We start from the raw sequence: 17,249 nt of genomic DNA, 5'->3' as shown, positions 1-17,249 counted from the left end.
GTAACAACAATAAGAAACATCAACATGAACTAATCAAAGACTGAACACAGACCATGTCAAGTGACATGAGGGGGACTGAACACAGGACCAGGACTGGACTGAAGATGCTGGATCCACATCAGAGGCTGTTCTGTTCACACCCTCGACCCTGCAATCACACACACACACACACACACACACACACACATACACATACACACACCCACACACACACACTTTAATTACACCTCCACTATATCAACAATGAACTGACCCTGAGTATTACCCACAAGCCATTGCTGCTTCACTTGGATGATGTATGAACATAATTTCCACCTTCAGTTTCAGTGCTCACCTTAAATCTCTGTCTACACTTTGTGAGTTGTAGTTACAAACAGAATGAAGATAAAATCATATCTTCATGGTAACACCTGAAAATCTCACTGTGTATGGATGGATGATACTGTAGATACTGTTGTCCTCATTAATGAGGAGTTTTAATTATAAAATGTGAACTTGTTGCACTACAAGGGTTCAACAGGTGCTGTGATTAGGCACCTGTTGGAGGACCTGCAGGTCCTCCAGGGTCTGCTGGGCAGCCAGTCTCAGGCTTGGTTCAACACTAGTGGTGAGGTGGTGGACTCGAGCCTGGAGGTCTGGATCCAGCAGAGAGGAGCCCAGCAGGAGCAGCACCTCCTCGTCCAGCAGCAGAGACTGGAGGAGACGCAGAGAGTGGAGACACACCTCCCACTCTCCATCTGTCATAAGACAAAGAAAAGCATTAAATCCACATTTCTGATCAATCATAAACTATCAATATTTCACATTGTTAATAAAAAATGATGAGCTCAGTATAAGAACAGTTGTTGATGATGTTTTTGTGAGTGTGGTGGATGAGAGACTATGACCGCCTCCAGGACAAACTGCAGTGATATATTGTCACTGCTGTTGACACAGTGAGTCCAGCCTGGAACAACTGTCCAATATCACAGTGAGTCAAAGCAGCTCGACCTGCAGCAGCTGACAGAGGGTCACCACCACACCTGAGCCTCATGAGCCACACACACCTGCAGCTGTTGTTCCACTCACACACAGCTCAGTCTCTTACTCTGGTTCTGACATGACCTGCAGGGTGGTGTCTACCTTCAGGTCCTGGTGGGTGCAGTTTACATCAATTCACCTGGGTGCAGCAGGATCAGCCATGTTCTCTGTCTCTGTCTGATCTCCTCCTGTCATCACATGCTCTCTTTGGTCTGGTTCAGTCACACCATACAGCTCCACCCTCTCATACACCCACTCAGTGACACCACTAATCTATTGAAGGACCTCTTCATACATGTAGTTCACATGATGTAAATACATGTGATTGTTTCTCTTCCCAGTACACCTGTGTGTGTTTCCCTCTGTTAGTCAGGGTCTAAGAGCCGGTCCTGACATGAGAGAAGCTGGGGCACTTTAAGTTTCCTGCTTAAGAATGACACTTAAGGTTTAATTTCTCCTTAACTGGGGGAGTCACTTAAGGGTTACACAGAAGCTCTTAAAAGGTTTCCTTAGTTAAGAAAAAAAAGTTGAGGCATTTGCAGCAGAGATTTTACAGCGGTAAAATTCTATTGTTTCCATGGGGACCATTGATTTACTGCCATTAGTACTTGTGATACCTTAACTCAGACTTTAAGGGAAATCTTAACTCAGGGTGCTTTGTGCAACTGCTTTTTAAGGAAACCTTAACTCAGATTATAAGGAAAATCTTAATTTAAGGTGTTTTGTGCAACATATTGTATTAAGAAAACCTCAACTCAGGCTTTAAGAAAAACCCTTAAACTTAAGGTGTTTTGTGCAATGATTTAACTAATTCCTTAAGAATAAGAATAACATAGGGAAAAACCCTTAAAAACTTAAGTGAACATTTAAAAGATATCTTAATGAGAAGACTTAAGGGTGTTTTGTGAAACTGTTTTTATTTTATGGAAACTTTAACTCAGACTTTAAGGAAATTCTTAACTTATGGTGTTCTGTGCGACTGTTTTTATTTTAAGAAAATCTAACTCAGACTTTAAAGACAATTTTAATGTAAGGTGTTTTGTGGTCCCTGTGGAGACAGGAAGTGTCACTGTGTAACACTGATGCAATGTGGTGGTCTCCTCACCATTCAGCAGGGTCCAGATCAGAGGCAGGAGTCCTGGGTTCTCACTGATGTACTTGAGTCCTTTAACACTGATGCTGACATTATACAGAGCCATCAGCATCAACCTGCAGCAACACAGCAGCATCAGAAGCAGCACTGACACCTACTGTCCAAATCAGGTACTGACAGTCTGATTGAGTGACTTCAGTCACTGGAGCTGCCAGTATGTTTCATGTTCACACTGATAAAAGACAAACAGCATCAACATAACACCCAGAGAGAGCAGCAGCTCCACCTACACCTTCAGCTTGGGGAAGACTCCAGGCTTCATCAGCTCTAGCAGCTTCATCAGAATGTCCAGCAGGGTGTGAGCCGAGCCAGACAGGTAGTCCCGCCCACACGTGACTGCCGCTATGTCTGATTGGAGGGAGATAAAGACAAGGTGAGTGAGGGAGGTGTGGTCTGGAGCTGGAACTTCACAGCTGAACCACTTTAATCAGTTTGATCCAGTCTGACCCATCTGACACTCTGCTGCTCTGAGGCCACAACACTGACTAATGACCTCTTCAAAAGTGTCTGTGCTGCAGAACAGAAGTTGTGAACTCACTGGTGATGGTTCCAGCTAGAGCCAACACAAATTGGTGCTCCTGGGAGTTCTGGTCCTCAGTCTGGGTCTTCAGCTCCACATCCAGAGACCTGACGAAGCTCTCCAGAGTCTGAGCAGCTACAGCCAGAAAGGCCTGCAGCTTCCCCTGCGCACACACACACACTTATATATCAGACAACACAGTTCCACCAATCAGCTGTCAGATACCAAATATGAAACTCAGAGTTTACTGTTTACCCTGGTTGTCACACACATACACACAGACAGACTCACGTCAGCCAGCCAGTGTGTGACTGTGTCCTCTATGACAGAGCAGCTCCACAGTAGACTGCAGGTTGCAGATCCCAGACCAGAGCAGAAGTCTGCCTGCTGCTGCAGCTCTGCTCCACTCTGCCACAGCTGCTCACGTAACAGCAGCTTCTCCTGCACACGCACATACACACACAAAGGTGTCTTGACATACAAAACAATCAAGTTATCTGGATAGTTAAAGAACAGTTTTTTGTTTAGCTGAAACGACCCCTTAAAGCCTGATCACTGATCTCAGAGCAGTGTACACACACACACACACACACAGACAGCCTGACCTAATGTCTCTTGGCCTCTCTCACCTCTCTCTCTCTCTGACAGTCAGTCTGAACTGCGTCCAGTCTGGACTGGAGGTGCAGACACTTCTGTCTCAGCTGCTCCTGTTCCTGCACAAGCAGCTCCTTCACTGCACACACACACGCACGCGCGCACACGCACACGCACACACACACACACACACACACACACACACACACACACACACACACACACACACAAAGATATTTAACTGAGTGTGTAGACTTGGTTGGTTCATGGTGCTGGTTCTCCTGCATGCTAACATGCTAATGCTAACAAGCTTTATATAAAAAAAATGAGAGTATAATATTTAGAAAAACCACATTAACTTGTTGATTATTAATGATGTAACTTTGTAACTTCATTAATTTAGTTATTTTGGAATTATAGATTTTTTTTGTGATCAACTTTTTTATTGAGAAATGTACAAAATATATGTTTACATCATATAAATTGTTTCTCCCTTCTTTTTTCCCTCCTCACACAGTAAGTACAAACAGATACAAAGTCACTTACACACTTTCAGGGAGGTAACAATATTGAACCCCCCCCACAACCATACACACACAACCCTCCCTCCCCCAGGCGACTACATGTGAACCTCCCACCCAGGATCTCTCCCACAAAAAAAAAAAAAAAAAAAAAAAGCAGAAAAATCAAGGTCGGCCATGCTGCACCCTTTCTTTAACTAACTTCCCAGCCCTGTAAAGTCTTATGACTGGCTCCGTGCATACGGGCAACAGACCACTCCATCAGGACAATTTCAAGAAATGAATTGGCCCACGGCGGCACGGTGGTTACACGTGGTTAGCGCTGTCGCCTCACAGCAAGAAGGTTCCGGGTTCGAGTCCCGGCTCAGACGCGGGGTCTTTCTGTGTGGAGTTTGCATGTTATCCCCGTGCTTGCATGGGTTCTCTCCGGGTACTCCGGCTTCCCCCCACAGTCCAAAGACATGCAAATGGGGTCTTTTGGTTAATTGGTTACTCCAAATTGACCATAGGTATGAATGTGAGAGTGAATGGTTGTTTGTCTCTGTGTGCCCTGCGATGGACTGGCGACCTGTCCAGGGTGTACCCCGCCTCTCGCCCGAAAGGATGCTGGGATAGGCTCCAGCCCCCCCGCGAACCTACTAGAGGATAAGCGGTAGAAAATGAATGAATGAATGAATGAATGAATTGGCCCACTGCTGCCAAGCCAAGGAATGTGGCGGTTGCCACCTAAGGGCCGGCATTTTCTTGGCTGCTGTGAGACCAGCCCATAGAATACGTTTATGCTGCAGGGACAAGTTTAAAGAAGAGTCATCATTAAGCAAAAGTAAGGCTGGGGAGACTGGGATCCTGATCTTAAGAATATCACTTAAAGTGAGAGATATTTCCTTCCAGAATCCAACCACGCCAGGGCACTCCCAATAAACATGCAAGAATGACCCCTGGGCATTAAGTGAGCAAAGATCACAATTCGGAGATGTGGCAATCTTCATAGAATGACGCCTTCTGGGGGTGAGATACATCCTGTGATCCTGTGATATTTATAGTGTATTAACTGGTGGTTGGGGTTTTTGGAAGTACCACTAAGGTTTTTCCACACTGTGTCCCAGCAAATCTCTCTATCATTTATCTTTATCATTTAGATCTCTATTCCAAATGCCCTCTACTGGAAAGGATTTATAGGGTCCAGAAATGAATTTGTAAAGTTTAGAAACCATCCCCCGTGTAGGTCCTACTGAGGCAAGCAACTTACGTAGAGGGTGTGTGGGGAGAGCTGCTCCCCACGGGACACCGTACGCCCGCATAGCTGATCTTAACTGCATATAGAAGAAAAAGGATGAACCCGGAAGATCAAATTCTGCTTTTAGATCGTTAAAAGCACGTAAACCATGGACACAATATAGATCCTTTAGTATATTCACTCCTCTATTTTTCCAATGCGGAAATGAGAAGGGAATATTACCAGTAAGAAGTGAGAAATGATTGAAAATTTGTGTGTGATTATGCCATTTATAATCTGTGCCGACATGCTTCATTATAGTACGGTAAGATGCCAGTAAAAATGAAATAACAGGGCCTAAACGTAATTTGGCTTTTTTCAACGGTATGTCAGCATACACCAGGTCTTGCAACCTGTGGGGTAGTGCAATATTCTCCTCAATTGAATTATAGATTATTGATGATGAATCAGTTTGATCAGTGCACAGCAGTGAGAAGCTTCAGCAGAGTCTCTGCTGCTAAACATTAACACCATATACAAGTTTAATAAGACCATCAGTGAAACCAGCAGGGACCACACTGACTTTACATGCACTCACTATAAACTAATTGATAATGTATTGATATTTATTGATATCACATCCCATAAGGTTCTTTACAAACACATCTGGATCTCCTGCTGTCCTGTTGCTTGTCTCCACAGTAGCTCAAACTGATCTCGCCACTCATCACTATTTAACACTATTATTATTATTATATATAATAATATATATTATATTATTATAATAATATATTTTAAATTATTCTATTGTTTTTTCTATAATAAATAATATTTTTTATTTTGTTGTTACATATATCGCTCTTATATTGACAGGATATCATATAAATTATTATTATATATTTTTTTATTATTATTACATTCTTTCTACAGTTATATTTAGGTAATTAATTTACACTATACTTTCTTTTTCAGTCTCTGTCACACCTGTTTTTGTTATGTCACCAATAAAGGGAATCATCCCTCTCAGAAACAGAACATAACATCCTCTTTTCTCGCCTCCAGGTTCAGGTGAAGAGCAGTGTACCTGTCTGAGCTGTTCGAGCCTGATGCAGCATCTCCATCAGGTTCGGATTCAGGACTCTGGGAAGGAAGTCCCTAAGCTGCATCACCTCTGTGGTCAGCTTCTCCAGGTCTCTCTTCCTCACTCTGACAAAGACTTCCTGATGGACCTCAGAGCTGACGTGGATCTTAGAGGAGGAGATACTCTCAGACGTGTGACCCCCATCGACAGAACAAGAGGAGACACATCATCACCTGGTCCATATGCCACACTTCACGTCACAGCTGTATGACCAAGTGTTTGATAGTCATAGTCTTACAGGTAAGGAGCGTTCTCCCTCACAGGTAAGGTCATGTGTCCCAGTGAAACTCTGTGGGAGATCTTCTTCCTCTAATCACAACTAACCACTTTACTAAAAAAATTAGGCGCATCCAAAGGAAACCTATGCACTAAGCATCTGATATCAGGCATACACTGCATAGCAAAATCGCTACGCACATGCACTTGTCATTGTTCTATTACCATTAAATACATTTAGCTATATGGAACGTTTGACTGCCATGGGTACACGGTGATGAGGAATCATGCTATGAAAAGTCTGATGTAAACGAAAAGATCTCCAAAAGAGTGAAACTCTGTGGGAGATCTTCTTCCTCTATTCCAAACTCTACACTTTACCTGTGTCTCCTCATCTCTTCTCTGCACACTAATCTTCATGCATCCTTCAGTCTCCCTCCTTTCAGATTTACCATCACCTATTCCACCTGCTTCCTTCACTTCATCCTACATCCTCTCCCTCTGTCCTTAATCCCTACAAATGTCCGACAAATTCCCGCCTCGACTCTGCTGGCCTTTGACCTAGGTCATCCAGCTGTGTTTCCTTGCTCTTACCTTTGATCCGTGACTCAGAGCCAGCGGTTTCCCGCCCAATGACGCTGACATATTATGGTCGGTGTGTTTGTTGTCTTCTTCTGCTGCTATTGTTGTTGATGCTGCTCTTCCTGTGGGGTTGCTAGCATCAATAACATACACTGTAAACCTAGCTTCATTACAACATTAGCTATGGAATGTTTCAGTGTTTAAAGGAGGAAAGTTGTTAATTAGCCTGTTGTGAATGAGTTGTTAATTATAATAAGAGTATAATTTTCTAACCTACATATAGTTGTAAGGTTTCCCTCCGACCTCAAGGTGGCACGACGGCTGAAGGAGTTCCCGACCGGTTTTTAGCCCGAACTGTAGACTGCTAGCCAAATGCCTCGGTGTGATCCAGTCCGGGTTTTGTGATGCTCCAGCCGAGAAGAGAGGCTTATCTCCTCTTCCTTTGTGTTTGAACCGTTTTAGTCTGTTATATGGGACCGGGATCACTGGAGAGAACTGTGTCTGTGAGCCACCTTCACGGTCCACTCATGTCTGCGGGACAGGAGACCGACTTCTCCTGTGATGAGGTATTCATCAGCCGGTTTCCCATCCATCGAGCCTGCCGGGATGGAGATGTTGGAGCTCTGGTCTCTCTGTCTCACCAGCTGCCGGACCAGGCTCCTCTGACTGCTGAGGACTCTTGCTACGGCTGGACCCCCATACACTGGGCTGCTCACTACGGACAGGTAGGGATTACGGTACACGGTGGATTAAGAGATTTACCTGGCGACAGGTAATCTTCCTAAAGGCTGAAACTCCATCAGCGATGTTTCCTATTGTGTTGAGTCATAACTTATCAACAGTAAACCACAGTCCTTCATTTACCTGCAGTCAACCTGAATCACGGCTAATGTCGTCATTAACTAATATGGCGGGAAACAGGAGCATGAACCACATCAAAGGGCTGATATTTAATGAGCTGATAGTGTCATTTACTGCTCTGACACAATTTGTCTGTTTGTTACTGTACAATAAAGTTTTCTTAGCGAAAAAACTAAAGCGAGGGGTTGCAGCGTTTCCATTGGTTTAGGGGAAGCCAATGTAAAATCAGGCGCCAAAACATCTTCAGGAAACCAGGAAGTGTGTATTTTATGAAGTGATACTGTAAACTTTATCCAGAACATGCTAATGTGACAGGGCAGATTAAAAACAAAATAAAATAAGTTTCCTTTAAATAAATAAACTACAAATTCCTGAATAAACACAAAGGTTCCACTGGTAAAAAAGTGATGTGTACCATATAAAATCAACAATGAGTTATTTAATAAACCAATAGAAGCAGGGACACACATTTATTTTGGGACTGCACCTTTTCCAGACATCTTTGCTAGGACGGACTGCTTTTATTACAACCAGTTTGTAATAATTTTTCCCTTAAATATGAATATGTATTGTTTGATTTCCATGGCCCAAATACTGAAGGTGACAATTAGTTTTATTTAATACATTTTGTTATTTTGCTAAATTTCACATCTATAAGAGTAAGTTTTCAAATAATAATCCATTCTTTCCTGAAAATAAGTATATCCACCATTTCTAGAAGTACAAATAGAAAAGCAATTAAGACATAATGTTTGCTTACATTGTAATATTTTTGTAATAAACATGCTAACATGACATTAGTGTCCTCGCAGCTCTCACCTAAAACAGTATGTAACACTTTTGATATAAAAATAAATTAATTACAGACACATTTAACAGGGCTGAATAAAAATACATCATATTAACATTTATTAGTTAAAAGTTGAACCTCTCAATAAAACCACAGCCTCCTTCTGCTTTATTTACACCAGCGTCTCTCAACCTTAGGGTGATTTTTCACAATAAAGGTGAATCTGTTGACACCTGAAGATTCCTGCTTGATATGAGGCCCCTGGTGTTTGATGGCTCAACCGACTGTGTATTCACCAACAGATGTTTTCACTTGTTACATTGTCATGTTGGGCTGTGTTCACAGCTAGAGTGTGTGGTGCGCCTGGTGCAGATGGGTTGTGAGGTTAACATGGTAACCAGCCGCTTCAACCAGACACCGACACACACCGCAGCGTTTGGAGGACACCCTCAGTGTGTGGTGTGGCTGACTCAGGCTGGAGCTGACGTCAACAGGCAGGTCAGTCCTGAGTCACAGAGACACCCGAGAGCACCATCACTACTGCTGCACACCTTCATTATTACCTCTATGTGTCTTCAGGATTTTGTAGGCGAGGCTCCCATCCACAAGGCGGCTCGCTCAGGTAGCTTGGAATGTGTCCAGGTGCTGTTGATAGCAGGAGCTAAACCACAGTAAGTATCCTGCAGTGTGACCTTTGTGCAACTACACAGCAGCTCTGTCATGCTCAGTGTGAACCACAGCAGCAGCTGCTCATGTTGCAGCTCTGTGAGTCTCTGAGGATAAATCTACTGACAGGTCTTGTGTCAGTAATCACTTCTGCCATGTTGATGAAGTGGCAGCATGCAGCATCAAATCTAAACTACTGCTGCATTTTCTGTATGTTCTGCACAGTTTGATCAGGATCTAACATTAAAGATAATACAACAACCTGGGTTTGACCTCCACCCCCATGCATTTATACATTCTCCCATTGAAGCTCTGCTGCTGTGGTGTAAGTGTGTTTTCTGTTTTCATTAAATCTCAGTGTTTTGCTAATGTCACGTCAGCTGTCTGGGAGGAAACGGTCACACTGGTTTACTTTCTACTACTTAGTAAAGATTCCTCATGATGTCAGACATTAAGCTGTTTTAATCATAAAACAACACAGCAAAGACTCATTTAACATGACCTCAGTTCTCCATATCTCCTCAGGATCACTGCTGTGTTGATGTGAGGTCAGAGTGTGAACACTGAGCTGGGAGGAGGTTTGTGAAATTCAGGACCAGAGTCTCACAGTGTGACTGCTGCTACAGCCAACAGCTACAAACCAACCGATCAGAGTTCAACAGGAAATGATGACATTTCAAAATAGATATTAGAGGTTTTTTTAGACCAGGTCAGTGTGACCTGAACATCTTTATTCTGTCTTAATTAGAAAAAGACTAATTTCTATAAAGTTTCTTAACCATAGACCCCCCCCACACACACACACACACACACACGATGCTTTAGTGTTTTTAATGATCTCCTCTCACACACCAGGACCTGATGTGTAGAAATATTCCAGTTGTTTTATTGGCTGTTTTCTCCCAAATCAACTGATTGAAGGTGGATTTATACTGAGTCATACCTTATAGTCAGAGTTCACAATGACAGTAATGTTATGTGTGTGTGTTGTTTTTTCTTCAACAGCTGCACAGGTAAACTGTTCTCATATCTATATGTTAGTTAGACACTGGCATTAATGTTGATGTTATATAAAGGCAGAGAAGCTCATGTGTTTCTGTTTACATGAAATCACTGACACAAAGAAAAAATATATAAATGTACTGATTTATTAAGTCAGAACAGATCTAAGACAGCTATACTTGTGCAATTATAGTATTTTTAAATGGTTCCTCTTGGTCTTAAACATATATTCTATCATAAAAGTTATTAATCAACAACACTTTAATGTTTAAAAACAGGATTCATTGATGTTCAACACACAGAGTGAAGTGACTCCACAGTGACACATATGTTCCTGATGAAGGGAACAGTAAAAACAAACTGTCACCATATCTCAGTCCTTCTCTGGACTCATTTTACTCTCATATGCTTCTTCTTTGATTTCTCCTGAAAACCAAATTCTGATGCCTACATATCTCATTTATTGAGGTGAAGCTTAAATACTGTAAATAAATTAGTGACAGGGAAATAATCCTCACGATGAAAACACTCTGGTTTGGTACAAACACTTAACGTAGAATGGGCTCTGGTCCATGAGCTGTGATCCAGAGAAAACAAACTACTGAACATTCAGGAGAACATTGTGGTAAAAGATTACAGTTACACAGGGCTTTGTTCAAGGAAAAATTAAGTTAGAAATTCAAGTTGAATAATGTCAAATTAATAAACTTATATTCATGAGAAAAAATAAGTTGAATCCACTACAATCCTGCATGATGTGAATCAACACAATGTTGACAACCTCTAAAAAGCAAGTTCATACATTAGTTGTCTTATTTGAAGTAATTTGTTAATAATAATTTCACCAACTATAATTCATGTTACTTATCCTGCAGGGGACAAACTGAGGAGATTCACCTTCAGCAAACATGTTACTGTTTTCACAGCTTCAGAGCTCTCTCAGAAAGGAGTCATCTGAATTCAAACTGATAACAAATTCAAACCTTTTGGATACATGATGTAGAGACATGTAGATTAAATTAAAAAATATATTTAACTGGTAGGTCTAAGTAATGTTGGATCAATGTTTGAACATGTATCTTAACATCTCTTTTGTGGAGATGTTAAGAGACAACCGCTCAATGGATATGAGAAGCAGTTTATAAATGTTTGCTGTATGTGTACAGTGTCCATGTTTGACCCTTGGAGGGAATAGTTCACTTATCAAATAATATATATATATATACGATAGTGTATCAAATACAGACAGAGAAACATGAAGTCATCAGACAAACTTCATTAATTCACCACAGCTTCAGTTTCATTTTTATCAGTGAACAAAGAAACTGGAGCTGAAATTATTTACAATTATTACCAATATGAAATACAACAACTCATCAGATTTATGTTTACAATTAAAAAGTTAGAATTTTTATAACAAAATTTCACTGCACCTCCTAATCTGCATAAACACTGCCACTTAATTCAATTAAATCCAATTACATGAAATTAATTTACATTGAAAAATGAATTAAATTGAAATACTGAATTAAATGAAATCAAATTGAATTAGATTATATAAAACAAATTAGATTATAAATTGAATCAAATTATATTAAATTAAATTGAAATTTTAAAAAATGAATTAAATTGAAATAAAAAAATAATTCAATTTAATTGATTGATTTATTTAAAAAAAATATAATTAAATTCTAAATTAAATTCAATATTTATTAATATATTACCAGATAAAAATATTTACTGATATTCAGTTAACGTCTACTCTGTTTCTTTTCTTATTGGATTTGACTTGAGGAGAAATCAAACGAGTGCTGGTTGATGTAGAATCAGTGTCAGTGAACGCAGCACATGAGCTCCTCAGCCTCAGGACTGACAGTCAGCCTTGGTGAGGTGTGTTTAATGTGACTGATTGGTCCTGACTCATGTTACATGTTGAACTCTATCATGTGCTGTGTTGTGTGAAGACAGCTTCATGTCAAAGTGTGCTGGCAGAGACAAACACCTGCTCGTTCTGATGTTTTACAGCGGGTCAATTTGAACATGATTTTCTCAAGTAATCCCAGAAAGAGGGAGCAGTCCATATAGCACTGCAGAGTCAGCTGTTCACTATCGCTTCCTACACTTTCTGCAGCTGGCAGACTGGCGAGGTATTTCCTGCAGTGATTGGTTTCCATGCTAAGACAGCACTGATGATGATAATGATGATGATGATGATGATGATGATGATGATGATGATAGTTATGTGTAGACCTGCATGCTTAGCTAACTGTGTGCTAACCAAGTTTTACTGGACTCACCTCGGGAGGTAGAGTAGGAACCTCAGGAGCTCAGGTAGGAAGAATTAAATCATCAGGAGTTCCATAAAATGAAATGCTTCTTCTAACACCATGATTTGACATGTGGTTGCAAATACAGGATTTTTTACAGTCTGAACCCTGATCTTAGGGTGAAGCAGCTTCCAGACTCAGAGTCAGTCTGGAGGACTGAAGTCAAGCTGTGTAAGACTCTAATGAAACTTCTCTAACACCAGACAAGACACCTACTTTAGAAGATGATCAAAAACACCTCAACCATAATTAATCATTTTATTTATTTTCTGATGGTAGAATCAATGTTTGATAAACTATCTGTTGTCTATTGGCTATATTTTCTGGGGGTACAGGGAGAACATGCTAGCTCCACACAGAAAGACCCCAGCTGCACCAGCCACAAGTTTGAAGCATAAACTGTAAATAAAGATGAACATAGCGTGGCATCACCCACAGATTTATGAAGAGCGATTTGGAAGCTGCTTCATTGTCGTCATCTTGGCAGTGTCTGACTGCCTACCTCCCATGCAAATATGAGCAAAGAGGTGGGGCGAGTGGAGCTGAGACTTCATCAATGTTGGTTTATAACGATACAAACCTGTTAGTATCATTATCACAACTGGGCGTCTAGCTAGAAGGCTAACCCAAGGCTAATTCAGCTGCTGGCTAATTAACAACCCAGGTATGATTAGCGCAGACACTGATACCTGCTAATTAGTGCTAACATATGAATAAAATACTAGTAGAATTTGACTCACCTGTAAAAACAGCAGCTCAGACTTCTTCATGTTCTGTTTGTCAGTTAACAAGTCAAGTTATCCGTCTGATATTTACATGAAGAACCACAAACACATGAGAAGTCAGTTCACTGACTCAATAAGCTGAGGAGACACAGACAGCTAGCTGCTACACACCTGTGCTGACACCTACCTGTTACTGAAGAGGCCCTGTCCTCAATTATACATAACTTTAAACCTTAAACTATAGAGACTGTTTTTGTACCAGGCTGTTTTTGACATGTTTATTTCTGCAGTAAAATTGGACATTTTAACATGGGATTCTATAGGAGTTGACTCACTGTTGGAGCCAGACTCTAGTGGTCAGTGGTTTTTGGTTTTTTAGTGTTGGCTTCAGTTCATGTTGGATTATAATGATACTCTCCTGTTAGCATCGTTAGCACAGCTGGGCGTCTAGCTAGAGGGCTAACCCAAGGCTATTTCATCTGTTGGCTACTTAGCTAGTTAATGAGCTAAGCTAACAAGCCAGGTATGGTGAGCACAGACACTGATACCTGATAATTAGTACTAACATATAAATAAAATAATAGTATAATTTCACTAGTTCAGTAGAAATTAGCTATAGAGAACAAGACTGTTTTTGTACCAGGCTGTAAACATCTTTATTTCTGGTGTAAAGTTGGATATTTTAACATGGGAGTCTGTGGGGATTGACTCACTGTTGGAGCCAGACTTTAGTGGTCATTAGGAGAACTGCAGGCTTTGTCACTTCAGTGTTGGCTTCAGTTTTCAGTCTGGAGGTTGATGCTACATACTTTGTATGAGGTGACATTGTTAACCACTCCACCACCACACTGCTAAACTAAATGAACTTTAATCAAAACCCTACACAAACCATTTTACCAAGTTCCAGCCAGTGTCATGGTTCATTATGTGAGAGAACTCTGTTAAAATCAGTGTATATCATTAGCCTGATCTAGAATCTGTCACAAACTCAGTTTATCTGTGATGACGTTGACACACCAGAGTCATGTTTCAGCTTTTCCGGTAGAGAAAAATCTTTTTATGGTAAAATACAAATAGAGTTTATAGAAGAAACTGGAAGTGGATCAGAACTGGACACTTTAGTTCAGGTATCCCTGCTAGTCTAGGTCTCCATGGATTCAGCAGTAACTGCAACCCACTCCATACTCTCAGCTGATGCATAAAACATGAGCACTGGCTGATGTATTGATATCAGATTCTTAAACCATCAAATGTCAATATTAGTATTGACTCTTAAAAACTAGTCAGGCTCTGATGCTTTAACAGTTGTCCTGTATTGAATAAATCATTGTTTTTGGTGATTTTCACTTTGTCTGGTGTTGAGGAAGATAAATCTCTAAATTAGGTTATTAGTGAGGAGACATTTCATTTTATGTCAGACTCAGAGTGAGGATTTAATAATTAGTCAGTTAACAGGACAAATGATCTTTACTTTTTTATGATGTAGAAAATAAACCTTCTGATGTTAGCACTTTTATCTGATGGCTGTAAAAGTTTTAAATAATTACACTGAATTAATTAATTAAAGATATCTGTCATTGTAAGATAAACTATAATCTTATCTTTAATGTGTGATGTGTTTATTCTATGATCTGGTAGAAGCAGTAGGATCAGATTCATTGATCAAAGTGTTGCAGAGGGAGTTTGTCAGGACCAGAATAGCTGAAGTGATTTATGTTGATGTATTGATCAGCTGACTGATGATGTCAGCTCTCTCTGGAGCCTGTTGATTGGTCATGATCATCTCTCCCTGCAACATGTAGCCTCTTCCTCTAATGTCAGAGTCAGTCAGTGATGAGACACTGTGACGTCTCACTGGAAGCAGTTGTCTCACTCCTCCCTCCTCTTCCACAGTTTAAGGAACGCCAGTGGGCAGACAGCGGCCGACCTGGCCCACGCCCACGGCTTCTTCGACTGTTCCCGCTTCATCTCTAACGCCCAGAAGCAGCTGCAGCAGCTGAACACACTCCGTGTGGGTGGAGACACCGCCAGTGGTCAGAGCCTGCTGAGCAGGAAGAGGCTGCTGACGGCAGTGGAGTCTGGACACGCGAAGAAAGCCAAGAGAGCAGACAGTAAGAGACTGTTAATAAACTAACGATCTGATTGGCTCTGACTGTGCACATCTGGATGATGTCGTTCACATGTGGCTGTCTGTCTCCTCCAGATGTGCTGCTGCAGATGCACATCAGTGCAGGTGAGGAAGTGGAGAGCATGAACGTGGAGTCAGGACAGGAGCTGAGCTCAGGTGAGACTGTGATTATAACATGTTCTCACTGATGAAGATGGGTTCATGATGAAGATGAGTTAGTGATGAAGAGACTTATTGATAAATGTTTTCATAAAGCAGATGATGACTCCAAAGCCTTCACCAACGGCCATCATCATCATCATCACTCTCAGGATGAGCCAGTCAATCAGCTGCCAGCAGCTGGTCCGACTCAGCACTCCTCCGCTGACATGTGCGGCTCCCTGCATTTGACTGGGAGCCCCAGCAGCTGTGTGTCCCAGCGGCCGGCCTGGTTAGGGCTGATGGGGGCAGACCTCGGGGACTTCCAGCAGTATGGACACTACCACGGCTTTGGAGACACAGCAGAGGAGCTGAGTGACAGCAGACACAAGCTGGCTGTGGCCAGCACCGTCCACCTGTACCATGGCTCATAGACACAGGGTCATCCCCCACAAACAGGGAGGGAGGGGTCACTCTGACACTTTGGGTTTGACAGCTGATTGTTTTTCCCTGTCCTTGCTGCAGACATCCAGGTCATGTTCATGATTTGGTCACATATTCCTAACTCAAAGTCCACACACAGCTTTGTTTGAGCTTTCAACCACATCTCATGGTTTTCATCAGCAGAGGGAGCTGACGCTTAAGCTATCTTCCAACTGAGACTGGGGTTAGAGAAATCTGGCAAACGGTCAAATGTTCGTCATACTACAGACTGATTTCATAGCTAACGCTGAAACTCACCAGCTCCTCCATTTTCTTTTTCTTTTTTTTCTTAGTATATTTTTTTGGGCTTTTGTGCCTTTATTGGACAGGACATTATAGAGAGACAGGAAATGGGGAGGCAGAGAGAGGGGGAATGACATGCAGTAAAGGGCCGTCCAATGCGGGATTCGAACCGGGGCCAACTGCAGCGAGGACTGTAGCCTCTACACATGGGGCGCCTGCTTAGACCACTACGCCACTCGACGCCCCAACTCCATTTTCTTTTTCATTGCATTATGAGACTGCAGTGGTAATGCAGTTGGGGTGACTGGTTTGGCAGGTGTCATATTTTACTTTTGATCGAGAAAGGCAGTTTCCACCTGCTCGTAGTCTTTATGCTAAGGTTGTGCAGACCCAGTCCAGAGCTGCAGAGTCTCTGCACCGAAGCTCAGAAAACAAACTGAACAAATCAGTAACTGATTTTGTCAGTGGTGGGTGGAGTTTGCAGACTCTCTGTAGGACTGTGAATGTTGGACTGCTTCTTTAAATCTGCTGTTTACAACACAAACACTGAACATCAGAGCTTGTTCACACCTGTTCTGGTCTGAACAGGGCCTGTTACATTGTAACAGCTCGGGTGTTCAGTTCTGCAGGTGAACATCTGGAGATGTAGACTGTTAGCGTCCTGGATGAACTGTGTCACCTTCTAATCTCCACACACACACACCCACACTTCCTTCAGTGTATTCCTGCATTTACATCCTTGATCTATTAGTTCACTGCTGCTGCTGGTTTGCACTATTAAGGGCTGTTGGATCATGTGGTATTGTGTGTGTGTGTGTGTGTGTACAACAGCTGAGGTGTGTGTGGTGGAGGCTGTCCTCTCCATGTGGCCTGATCCTGATCCTGCTGCACTGAGACTGAGAACTGCTGCTGGTCTTGATCTA

The 17,249-nt window shown here is 41.8% G+C and overlaps 2 protein-coding genes across 3 annotated transcripts; one reads left to right on the top strand and one right to left on the bottom strand.

Moving 5' to 3' along the window:
• Positions 1 to 70: 70 nt before the first annotated feature.
• Positions 71 to 7,064, bottom strand: LOC111232822 (heat shock factor 2-binding protein-like). Its single transcript, XM_022760487.1, has 9 exons — positions 6,976 to 7,064; positions 6,109 to 6,271; positions 3,323 to 3,426; positions 2,985 to 3,134; positions 2,712 to 2,856; positions 2,404 to 2,521; positions 2,126 to 2,229; positions 538 to 737; positions 71 to 148 (listed from the first exon to the last, which is right to left on the bottom strand). Exons 1-9 carry the CDS (start codon positions 7,024 to 7,026, stop codon positions 119 to 121), a joined length of 1,065 nt encoding a protein of 354 aa, XP_022616208.1. The 5' UTR covers positions 7,027 to 7,064; the 3' UTR covers positions 71 to 118.
• A 336-nt stretch (positions 7,065 to 7,400) lies between these two features.
• Positions 7,401 to 16,410, top strand: LOC111232810 (ankyrin repeat domain-containing protein 10-like). Of its 2 annotated transcripts, none has more exons than XM_022760477.1 (6): positions 7,401 to 7,688; positions 8,960 to 9,112; positions 9,194 to 9,285; positions 15,228 to 15,445; positions 15,538 to 15,618; positions 15,721 to 16,410. In XM_022760477.1, the coding sequence occupies exons 1-6, from the start codon at positions 7,434 to 7,436 to the stop codon at positions 16,032 to 16,034; spliced, it is 1,113 nt and encodes a 370-aa protein (XP_022616198.1). In that variant the 5' UTR covers positions 7,401 to 7,433; the 3' UTR covers positions 16,035 to 16,410. The 2 variants fall into 2 exon arrangements, with proteins under 2 accessions (XP_022616198.1, XP_022616188.1); XM_022760467.1 differs by having other exon boundaries at positions 15,718 to 16,410.
• Positions 16,411 to 17,249: the final 839 nt, after the last annotated feature.

This window comes from Seriola dumerili, unplaced genomic scaffold (genome assembly GCF_002260705.1).
Source record: "Seriola dumerili isolate Sdu_G_001 unplaced genomic scaffold, Sdu_1.0 BDQW01000018.1, whole genome shotgun sequence".
NCBI lineage: Eukaryota > Metazoa > Chordata > Actinopteri > Carangiformes > Carangidae > Seriola > Seriola dumerili.
This window is presented reverse-complemented; position numbering and strand designations above follow the sequence as displayed.